Source organism: Cetorhinus maximus, chromosome 1, assembly GCF_964194155.1.
Source record: "Cetorhinus maximus chromosome 1, sCetMax3.hap1.1, whole genome shotgun sequence".
Classification (NCBI taxonomy): Eukaryota; Metazoa; Chordata; class Chondrichthyes; order Lamniformes; family Cetorhinidae; genus Cetorhinus; species Cetorhinus maximus.
Window position 1 is genome coordinate 96009892 of NC_135879.1, and position 13325 is coordinate 96023216.

The 13325-nt window shown below is 46.4% G+C and overlaps 1 protein-coding gene across 1 annotated transcript in view; it reads right to left on the bottom strand.

Annotated features, from left to right (window-relative positions):
- Positions 1 to 13325, bottom strand: part of mapk10 (mitogen-activated protein kinase 10) — a 144197-nt gene that overhangs the window by 114702 nt on the left and 16170 nt on the right. The window contains exon 2 of the mRNA XM_078543971.1: positions 11236 to 11365. Within this exon, the coding sequence (XP_078400097.1) occupies positions 11236 to 11365 (130 nt within the window). The remainder of the gene's footprint in view (positions 1 to 11235; positions 11366 to 13325) is intronic.

Consider the following 13325-nt stretch of genomic DNA (forward strand, 5'->3'; position numbering starts at 1 on the left):
CACCCTCTCTCACACACACACTCACTCACACACACACCTCTCACACACACACACCACACTCCTCACACACACACTCTCTCACACACACACACTCTCTCACACACACACCTCTCTCACCACACACACACTCTCGCACTCACACACACACTCTCACTTACACACACACTCTCTCTCACTCACACACACACTCTCACTCACACACACTCTCTCTCACTCACACACTCTCTCTCACTCACACACTCTCTCTCACTCACACACTCACACACACTCTCTCACTCACACACACACACACACACTCTCTCACTCACACACACACACACACACTCTCTCACTCACACACACACACCCACTCTCTCACTCACACACACACACACACACACACACACACACACACACACTCTCACACACACACACTCACACACTCTCACTCACACACTCTCACTCACACACTCTCACTCACACACTCTCACTCACACACTCTCACTCACACACTCTCACTCACACACTCTCACTCACACACTCTCACTCACACACTCTCACTCACACACTCTCACTCACACACTCTCACTCATGCACACACACTCACTCACTCAAACACTCACTCACAATCACTCACACATTCTCTGATTCACTCTCTCAAACACACACTCTCTCACTCACTCACACAGACACACACACTCATTCACTCTCTCTCACAGGCCACACACACTCATTCATTCACTCCCTCACACACACACACTCATTCATTCACTCCCTCACACACAAACACACACTCTAATTCACTCACTCATACACACACTTATTCACTCTCTCTCACACACCACACACACTCACTCATTCACTCTCTCACGCACACCACACACACTCGCTCATTCACTCCCTCACACACACACTCATTCATTTACCCTCACACACACTCACTCATTCACACTTCCTCACACACTCACTCATTCAAGCTCCCTCACACACACGCTCCCTCACACACCACATACTCACTCATTCACTCCCTCACACACACACACTCGTTCACTCACACACACAGTCAATCTCACACACACACACACACTCAACGATTCACACTCTCACACACAAACACACTCATTCACTCTCTCTCACACAAACGCATTCACTCTCTCTCACACACCACACACACTCACTCATTCACTCTCTCACACACACTCACTCATTCACTCTCTCACACACACCACACACACTCACTCATTCACTTCCTCACACACACACACTCACTCATTCACTCTCTCGCACACACTACACACACTCACTCATTCACTCTCTCACACACTACACACACATTCACTCATTCACTCTCTCACACACACCACACACACTCACTCATTCACTTCCTCACACACACACACTCACTCATTCACTCTCTCGCACACACTACACACACTCACTCATTCACTCTCTCACACACCACACACACTCACTCATTCGCTCCCTCACACACAAACACACACTCTCATTCACTCTCTCACACACATACTCATTCACTCTCTCTCACACACCACACACATTCACTCATTCACTCTCTCATACACACCACACACACTCACTCATTCACTGTCTCACACACACACTCACTCATTCACTCCCTCACACACTCACTCATTCACTCTCTCACACACAGATGCATTCATTCACGCTCTCACACACACACTCACTCATTCACGCTCTCACACACACACTCATTCATTCACCCTCATACACACTCACTCATTCACACTTCCTCACACACTCACTCATTCAAGCTCCCTCACACACACACTCACTCATTCACGCTCTCACACATCACATACTCATTCATTCACTCCCTCACACACACTCGTTCACTCACACACACACACACTCACCCATTCACACTCTCACACACAAACACACACTCTCATTCACTCTCTCACACACACACGCATTCACTCTCTCACACACACACACGCCTTCACTCTCTCTCACACACACGCCTTCACTCTCTCTCACACACCACACACACTCACTCATTCACTCTCTCACACACCACACACACTCACTCATTCACTCACACACCACACACACTCACTCATTCACTCACACACCACACACACTCACTCATTCACTCCCTCACACACACACACTCCCTCACACACACACACTCACCCATTCACACTCTCACACACAAACACACACTCTCATTCACTCTCTCACACACACACGCATTCACTCTCTCACACACACACACGCCTTCACTCTCTCTCACACACACGCCTTCACTCTCTCTCACACACCACACACACTCACTCATTCACTCTCTCACACACCACACACACTCACTCATTCACTCACACACTACACACACTCACTCATTCACTCCCTCACACACACACACTCCCTCACACACACACACTCACTCATTCACTCCCTCACACACAAACACACACTCTCATTCACTCACTGATACACACACGCATTCACTCTCTCACACACACACACGCCTTCACTCTCTCTCACACACACGCCTTCACTCTCTCTCACACACCACACACACTCACTCATTCACTCTCTCACACACCACACACACTCACTCATTCACTCACACACCACACACACTCACTCATTCACTCTCTCACACACACCACAAACACTCACTCATTTACTCTCTCACACACACCCACTCACTCATTCACTCTCTCACGCACACACTCATTCATTCTCTCTCATACACCCACTCATTCATTCTCTCTTACACACACACATTCATTCACTCTCTCACACACACACTCATTCACTCTCTCACACACACACTCATTCACTCTCTCACACACACACTCATTCACTATCTCACACACACACGCACACAGTCAACCTCATACACACACGCACACAGTCAACCTCACACACACACACACTCACCCATTCACTCTCTCTCACACACACACACACACACTCTCATTCACTCTCTGACACACACCACACACATTCATTCACTCTCTCACAGACACACTCATTCATTCACTCGCACACACACACACTCACTCATTCACCCTCTCACTCACACACATTCTCACTCATTCACTCTCTCACTCACACACACACTCACTCACACACACACGCTCACACACACACACTATCTCATTCAGTCTCTCACCCACACACACATTCGCTCATTCACTCTCTCTCACACACACTCACTCATTCACTCTCTCACGCACACACACTTACTCGTTCACTCCCTCACACAGACACACACTCACTCATTCACTCCCTCACACACAAACACACACTTTCATTCACTCTCTCACACACACACACTCATTCACTCTCTCACATACCACACACACTCACTCATTCACTCTCTCACACACACCACACACACTCACTCATTCACTCTCACACACACACACTTATTCACTCTCACACACCACACACACTTACACATTCACTCTCTCTCACACAGACTCATTCACTCTCTCACATACCACACACACTCACTCATTCACTCTCTCACACACACCACACACACTCACTCATTCACTCTCACACACACACACTTATTCACTCTCTCTCACACACCACACACACTCACACATTCACTCCCTCGCACACACACACTCATTCATTCTCTCTCACACACACACTCACTCATTCACTCTCTCACACATACACTCACTCATTCACTCTCTCACACAGACTCATTCACTCTCACACACACACTCGCTCATTCACTCTAACACACACTCTCATTCACTCTCTCACACAAACACACACATACTCATTCACTCTCTCACACACTCATTCACTCTCACACACACACACACACACTCATTCACTCTCTCATGAACACACACTCATTCACTCTCTCACACGCACACTCATTCACTCTCTCACACACACCACACACACTCACACATTCACTCCCTTGCACACACACTCATTCATTCTCTCTCACACACATTCATTCATTCTCTCTTACACACACACTCATTCATTCACCCTCACACACACTCATTCACTCACTCTCTCACACACACACACACTCACTTATTCACTCTCACACACACACACGCATTTACTCTCACACACACACACTCACTCATTCACTCTAACACACACACACTCACTCATTCATTCTAACACACTCTGATTCACTCTCTCACACAAACACTCACATACTCATTCACTCTCTCATACTCGCACTCATTCACACACTCATTCACTCTCTCACACACACACTCATTCACTCTCACACACACTCATTCACTCTCTCGCACACACACTCATTCACTCTCTCACACACACACTCATTCACTCTCTCACACACACACTCATTCACTCTCTCACACACACACTCATTCACTCTCTCACACACACACTCATTCACTCTCTCACACACTCATTCACTCTCTCGCACACACACTCATTCACTCTCTTGCACACACACTCATTCACTCTCTCACACACACACTCATTCACTCTCACACACACTCATTTACTCTCTCGCACACACACTCATTCACTCTCTCACACACACACTCATTCACTCTCACACACACTCATTCACTCTCTCGCACACACACTCATTCACTCTCTCACACACACACTCATTCACTCTCTCACACACACACTCATTCACTCTCACACACACACACTCATTCACTCTCACACACACTCATTCACTCTCACACACACTCATTCACTCTCTCGCACACACACTCATTCATTCTCTCGCACACACACACTCATTCACTCTAACACACACACTCATTCCCTCTCTCACATATACATACACTTCCAGTGTTTGCAGACTAGTTGTACATTGATGGAATGGAAGCCCTTTCTGCTGATGAAGGCCACTGGCTGGTCTGTAGGAGCCTTGATGGCTACATGGGTACAGTTGGTGCCACCAGGGGAAATCCAGCGATGGCTCCGAAGCCGATGGACCTCTCTGCCTGACTATCCAGGTCGGTTGACTATCAGGCTTTGTCTCCGGCTCTCATGAACACTTCTTTGATGCACTGATGGGCCATAGCCTGAGAGAACTCACACATCTCCACAGTGGATCCCTGGAAAGAGCAAGAGCTACAGAAGTTGAGAGTCACGGTGATGTTCAGCTGAATTGGCAGTGGGTGTCCACCGACTCCCATGGGTCTCAGCTCATCCTGCAGATGGCATAGAGATTGGTGACAGCCTCCCTGAAGAGCCACAGTCTTCGCTGACACTGCTGCTCAGGTATCTGGAGGTGAAGTCTTTACACTCTTCTGAAGATAGCCTTCTGCATACAGGAGGCTGTTGATGAGCCCCTCTGCTTCCTTCTCCAGAGTGGCCATCCCGAGCCAGGCCCTCTTGCTGGTCCTGAGGTTGTCGATGCGCCCCCGCTGGTGGCTCGTCCTCCCAACCACTGAGCTGCTCCTCTTCCTCAATGGGAGCCCAAAGCCTGGGTGGATAAGGCCCACGGCCTCTCTCCTATTCCTAAGCCATCTGTCCGTACAGCCCCCTGCCTAACGCCTTTTCCCAATTTGGTTCTTTGGTGCAAGTGCCACTGCCTCTATGTCACCTTGGCAGCACATCCCCTCCGTGATGGAATATTTTCCTACCCCCTTCCTGACATTATTTATCAATGCCCTCTGTGCACCACTCTCCCTGGCACAGCATGCTAGCTATCACGATAGCTGACTGAGAGAGCCAGCACTGAGCTCCTGCTTACCCCCACCTCCTTTAAACAAGTGAGACTCTGAAGCCCCGTGGTTTCCATGTGCTGTCTATAAAACCTGAAATGCGCCATAAAATTCCTGTTAATTGGCCTCTTAAATTGGCCTCTTAATCACTGTCCCTCTGTGTCAATGTGCAAAGTTTTCCCTCCATGGTTGCCGTCATTGGTAAAATCTGGAACATAAAAGATGTCGGACTTCCAGCCAAACTCATTCCGCTCCCATTTTAACCAACCGCTGCCTCCGAACTCATTCTAAGTGGCCTGGTAAAATTCCAGCCTCTGCCTCATCCTGGCACAATCGGCTTGATTTTACTCAGATCACTGGTCTGCCCAATGGTCTTGACTTTTTCTTCAGATTTATAAATTTACCCTTACCTGAACCCTCCCTCCCCAATATATATTTAAAGCCCTGTCTACCACCCTAGTTATTCGATTGGCCAGGTCACTAGTCCCCAGCCAGTTTAGGTGGAGCCTGTCTCAAATGGACAGTTCCCTCTTTCGAGAGAGCTGGTGTCAGTGCCTCATGATTCAAAATCCTGTCCTCACATATTCCTTCAGCCACACTTTTAAACCTTTAATCTGTTTATTCTTATGCCAATTTTAGATTGTAACCAAGAGATTATTACCTTGAGGCTCTGCTTTTTAACTTGGGCCCTCACTCCTCAAACACCCTGATCGGAAACTCATTCCTCGTTCTACCAATGTAATTGGCTTCTATGTGGACCACAGAAACAGAATCCTTCCCTTCGTTCTTTGAGTTCTTCTCCAGCCATGAGGAGATGGCTTTAACCCTGGCACCAAACTGCCAACTCATGGTCGCGGCTCTGAGGGACAGTATGAATTCCCCTGACTTTACTGCTTTTAACACTAACATATTCCTTTTCACTCCCCATACATTACCTCCTATACCATGGTGCTGTGGCCACTTTTCCCATCCTCCTTGCATCTGTGTTCTCGTTCACACAGATAACAGGTACCTCATACCCGTTGTACAATGGCAAAGGCTGAGGCTCCTCCACCACTGCATCTGTGCTCCTCCTGTCTGCCTGTGTCATATCAGATGCCCCTGTCTCTGACCACTAACCAAATTTAAGCCATTATTTAACTGAAGGGGTGTGAATACCTCCTGGGTCAGGACATTGAACTCTACTCCTCCTTGAGGCCCCACAATGTCTGCACCTCAGACTCCAGCTCAACAACTCTGAGCTAAGATTCTTTGAGTTGAGACACTTCCTGCAGATTCTGGGATCACATTGCTCTCCAGAGATGCAGTACAACCCCTGTGCTGCCATCTCTATCTGACCTTGTTTTATATATCTAGTTAATTAAAACTTTATGTAATTAGTTCAAAAGGTTTATCTTAAACTAACCAATTTAACCAAAAAGAGAACCTCTTTTCCCCTTTGCACCAAATTCACACTCACAGCAAATTGTCAACTTCCCACCCTGTTTATGATGCACTCAGTTCACATTGTGTTCTATGCCTTAACACTTTTGACTTTAATACGCCTACTCAGCCACTCTGAATTTACAACTCCCAGTAATTACCCTCAACTCAGGCATGAACGGCTGATCACTGCTACCTGCTTCATTGCTAACTGCCTTGTGGTTTCTAATGTTCTAAGTTAAGTTCTAAATGTTAAGATTACATTTCAGCTTGACCTACTTACCAATTTACCAGACAGTCCTCCACTCCCCAAATTCTCAATTTCCCACTCTGCATAGCCCTCAGTTCACATTGTGCTCTGTGCCTTAGTTCTATGGTTCAAGCCAGGGCCAGGTGTAGGTGAGATCTTTGTTGGGACCTTGAAATGTTGGATCTCCACTCAGAACTCCCTATCATTCCAATTAGTGCAGTGGCTGGATGGGGGGATTGCCTCCACCCATCTCAAACATGGACCCTGAGTGGCTGGAGCCAAGAGTGGGGAATGACCACATTAAATATTCTTAATTTTGCCACTCAACATTTGCATTGCTCACTGGCCCAACAATGCAAGTGGGACTCAGCTAGTGTCTGGGTCTGGGTGCTGGATTGCATGTCCCTAAAAATGGCGTCTCCATTGGTAGTACCAATCTTATAAATGGGGTAGATTCAATGGTATAGAAAATATTTCTCAACAAGCAAGCTGTTGCTTTTACCCCAGCTTCCCATCCCATTTGACCGGCAGCCATTGTAGCTTGGCTCCTGCTGCTTGTATTTAAATTATGTAACCGTGTCCTGACTCGGTACTTTGGCAGCTTCATGTGGCAGAGGTCACCAATGGGCTCAAGGCCTTTCAGCCCCATTGTTGGGGAAGGGCACAGAGATGTTTTTATATCTACCACTATGTTTAACCTGAGAATCCTTGGTGTTGGCACTGAGTATGAAAAGTGCAACATGTTCCATTGCCAAGAACTTCAGCCAGGTGAACGTGAAAATCATCCAAAACTATTTAAAAAGAGATTTTTTAAAAAAAACTTGAATAAAAATTAATGGGAAACTGTACTTTTATTCTTAAAACTCCATAGGTGTAGACAGAGGTTTGCAAGGCTGTGCTCCAAACTTACTTAACTGGAGCATGGATTGGAAAGTTGGGCACATATAGGTTAGCATGGCCAACTCATGACTCTCGATTTGCAAGTGAACACAGTTAATTACTACAGGATGAATGCACTGACCTCCATGCCCAATTCTCCAATCTATGCTCCCTTTGATTGAGGTTCACCCTGGGTGTGGAGTCCTTGCAAGATTCAGCTTGAGACGTACACTTAAGCAAAGTACACACTTGAATGGACTGTAGACTAATAGCAATAGAATTGTTTTAGTCCAGAGCAATCTTTGCAATCTGGGAGGAATACCACTCAATGCAAAATACAAGTACAAAGAGGAAGGAAGGGAGTAAATTTTAATTGTCATCACCTGGGAAGTAATCTTAAAAACAAAAAGCTAAAAGCTACTGCGGATGCTGGAAATCCAAAACAAAATAAAAACAGAATAAAAACAGAATTACCTGGAAAAACTCAGCAAGTCTGGCAGCATCGGCGGAGAAGAAATCAGTCAACGTTTCGAGCCCTCATGGCCCTTCAGCAGAACTGAAGCATAGTTTCAACAAGGGAGAAATATAAATTGGTTTAAGGTGGGTGGGGGGGGAAGAGACACATTGAGGGTGTGGTGTGAGCAGATAATCAAAAGATGTCAGAGACAAAAGGGTCAAAGAGGTGTTGAAGGTGGTGGTCTTTGTCTGAGAAAAGTGCTAATTAAGAATGCAAGACAGGATATTCAAAGTACAGCAGTACAGTGGGGGTGGGGTGGAAAGACTAAAGGTTTTAGTTTTAGATTTAAAAATAATGGAAATAGGTGGGGAAAGAAGAATCTATATAAATTATTGAAAAAAAAGGCGGGTGGGGGGGGGAAAGAAACGGGGTGGGGATGGGGGGAGGGGGAGTTTAAGATCTAAAGTTGTTGAATTCAATATTCAGCCCAGAAGGCTGTAAAGTGCCTAGTCGGAAGATGAGGTGCTGTTCCTCCAGTTTGCGTTGGGCTTCACTGGAACAATGCAGCAAGCCAAGGACAGACATGTGGGCAAGAGAACAGGGTGGAGTGTTAAAATGGCAAGCGACAGGGAGGTTTGGGTCTTTCTTGCGGACAGACCGCAGGTGTTCCGCAAAACGGTCGCCCAGTTTGCGTTTGGTCTCTCCAATGTAGAGGAGACCGCATTGGGAGCAACGAATGCAGTAGACTAAGTTAGGGGAAATGCAAGTGAAATGCTGCTTCACTTGAAAGGAGTGTTTGGGCCCTTGGACGGTGAGGAGAGAGGAAGTGAAGGGGCAGGTGTTGCATCTTCTGCGTGGGCATGGGGAGGTGCCATAAGTGGGGGTTGAGGAGTAGGGGGTGATGGAGGAGTGGACCAGGGTGTCCCGGAGGGAACGATCCCTACGGAATGCTGTCAAGGGGGGTGAAGGGAAGATGTGTTTGGTGGTGGCATCATGCTGGAGTTGGCGGAAATGGCGGAGGATGATCCTTTGAATGCGGAGGCTGGTGGGGTGATAAGTGAGGACAAGGGGGACCCTATCATGTTTCTGGGAAGGAGGAGAAGGCGTGAGGGAGGATGCGCGGGATATGGGCCGGACACGGTTGAGGGCCCTGTCAACGACCGTGGATGGAAAACCTCGGTTAAGGAAGAAGGAGGACATGTCCGAGGAGCTGTTTTTGAAGGTAGCGTCATCAGAACAGATGCGACGGAGGCGAAGGAACTGAGAGAATGGGATGGAGTCTTTACAGGAAGCAGGGTGTGAGGAGCTGTAGTCGAGGTAGCTGTGGGAGTCGGTAGGCTTGTAATGGATATTGGTGGACAGTCTATCATCAGAAATTGAGACAGAGAGGTCAAGGAAGGGAAGAGAAGTGTCAGAGATGGACCATGTGAAGATGATGGAGGGGTGGAGATTGGAAGCAAAATTAATAAATTTTTCCAGGTCCCGACGAGAGCATGAAGCAGCACCGAAGTAATCATCGATGTACCGGAGAAAGAGTTGTGGGAGGGGGCCGGAGTAGGACTGGAACAAGGAATGTTCCACATACCCCATAAAGAGACAGGCATAGCTGGGGCCCATGCGGGTACCCATAGCCACACCTTTTATTTGGAGGAAGTGAGAGGAGTTAAAGGAGAAATTGTTCAGTGTGAGAACAAGTTCAGCCAGACGGAGGAGAGTAGTGGTGGATGGGGATTGTTGGGGCCTCTGTTCAAGGAAGAAGCTAAGGGCCCTCAGACCATCCTGGTGGGGGATGGAGGTGTAGAGGGATTGGACATCCATGGTGAAGAGGAAGCGGTTGGGGCCAGGGAACTGGAAATTGTTGATGTGACGTAAGGTGTCAGAGGAATCACGGATGTAGGTGGGAAGGGACTGGACAAGGGGAGAGAGAAGGGAGTCAAGATAACGAGAAATGAGTTCCGTGGGGCAGGAACAGGCTGACACGATCGGTCTGCCAGGACAGTTCTGTTTGTGGATTTTGGGTAGGAGGTCAATAGAGCCTGCCTGGACTGTATGCCAATAAATCAATGGCATGAAAATTGTCCAGTTTCTCCAACAGGCAGGTGAACCAATTTGTCAGGTTACCATTCGGGTGGTTAAGACAAAGATTTACTCCAAGGAGCCTTCCCCTTGCTAAAACCTTAACACAGGGTCAGATATGACTGCTGCTAAAGCATGATTATACTTACACATGTAAATTGATTAGTAAAATTAGCCTGAAAAGCAGCAATCATGCTATTCACAGTAACCTATATCTGATATTATTATGGATTTCATAGGCTATTTCTTAAATAAAAGCCTGGATAAAACCATAATGATGGGATTTGATGGTGCTAAACAGTAATGATGATCTTTGCAACTTACAGCAAGATCAGCTCAATAGAATAGGCAAGCATGTTGGTAATTGTCAAGTATATTGACAGCTTCCCTACAGTCTTCGGTAATGAACACCATCTCCATGTTTTTACTGCCAATGCAACTTCTAGGATTAATCAGGATATGTTAAAAATGTTAGAACTTACATTTTTGTGGTTGACACATTTCATGAGTACAAGCTCTCGATAAGCCCGTTTGGCATGCGTCTGGTTCTGAAATGGTCTGCTGAGTTTCTTAATGGCCACATTTCTATCAAGTACAGCATCATATGAAGCACTACATCGAGGAATACAATCATAAGTAATGTTAGTCAAACTATTTGTGATCACAATGTTAGTACAGTTATTCAACACTTGCTCTAAAATAATGCCGTGAGATACCAGGGTGCAAATGCTGAGCGTGTCCTCCTGAAATCCCTCTCTCCATTATTTTTGTAGAGCAATTCACCCATTTAAACTAAAAAGGTTAATTCCTCTGCTTAAACAGTAGAGATATTAGCAACAACACATGAACATTTGTGTTAGTACTCTGCAGTGTAATTTCAGAGTTATTGTGATATGTTAATGTAATGAGGATTAGAGGCAAAGGTTACATAATGCGATAATATAGCTGGGTGGAGATTGCAGTTTTCAGAGCTACACGGGCCTTGTAAACACTGAGATAAAAACAAAAAACTGCGGATGCTGGAAATCCAAAACAAAAACAGAATTACCTGGAAAAACTCAGCTGGTCTGGCAGCATCGGCGGAGAAGAATAAAGTTTATTTTACAACTTTATTCTTCTCCGCCGATGCTGCCAGACCTGCTGAGTTTTTCCTTGTAAATACTGTTTTCCTTCTCTGTACTTACAGGTAAAGGTCGCAGTCAATGGCAGATATTCCATGTGCAAACCGAGAGATCTGAATAAAATATGATTTTGCAAATACTAAAATGCTTCCAAAGAATTTCAGGATGGGCTCATCAGGAATTTAACCCACATCTGCGTAACTTAATAAATGCTCTCAATAATTACATTATGATAATTAATATTGACTCCAATACTAATCCCCTAACCTTCACCATATCTTTTTTGTGTTCTTCATTCCCCTTCCTAAATTTCCCTTCATTATTTCTCCGTTGAGCAGCATAGCAGGCAAACTGCCATGAAACCTTCTCCAATGCCACTCTATAACCACTGTTTCTGCTTTATTTGTGTCCACATCACAGACGAATATCCATATCCTGCCAACTTTTATATGAGCAGCACGAGCTAAACCAGGCATGACCTGCTGCAATTGTAGTCCTGATAGTGAAAACTTTTCACTGGAAATATTCGAAAGATGGATCCTGGGGAAGAATTTCCTGCCTGTCGGGCGGGCCGGTCGGGACCGGGCGTGGGTGGGCGCAGAACTGATCGCTGCCCAGGATTGACTGCGTGCCGCCATTTTATGTGGGCGGGCCAATCAAGGCCCTCCCAGCATGACGCACGGCTGGTAACACTCAGCAATACCTGTGCGGGTGGGGGGGCAGGGAGAGTCGGGGCATGCATGTGTGTGAAAGAGCACAGAAATCTCCCTGAAGCATGGAGCTGCCTCAGGGAGTTTAAGTTCAGATTGAAAGTTTTAAATAAAGAAAGATTAAAATTATTTAGACATGTCCTCTCATGTGACAACCTTAAGGTTGGACGGGCAGCATTGATAATTACTTCAATTGGTTTTTTAATGGCCCTAACAGGCCTTTGACAGTTTGGCAGGTACGCAGCCACCTCCGGTGTGCACCCGCCGAACGAAAGATCTGAGTGACGCGTGGTGACGTCAGGACGCACGCCCGATGTCACCGTGCATCATGTTCCGTGACGGTGTGCAGGGCCCGCCCCCGCCGCCAATGTGAAAATCCTGGCCTTGAAGTTGTGTTTGAGTGTGTGTTACAGTGTCCTAACTTCTAATTCCCCGGCCCCTGATGCCCCATACGGAGAAGCGATTGGGTTTGGTACGGTGGCTCTGTCTAAGGGTCCAAAGAGATCAAGAACTATGTGCAAAATAATTAATTTTAGCTAATGCAATCCGTTACTTTAGGAGGTAAAACATTTGCTATGAAACATTCATCCTAATTTCTAATAAACCTATAAATTCTAAATGTTTAGTCACTGTCACCAAAGGAGGCTGGAGGTTTTCAAAACAACACAAACTGTGGTTACATTTCATCCACAGATACTTTCCCTTAACAGGAAGTGAGAGATCTGATTTAGAGGATCATTT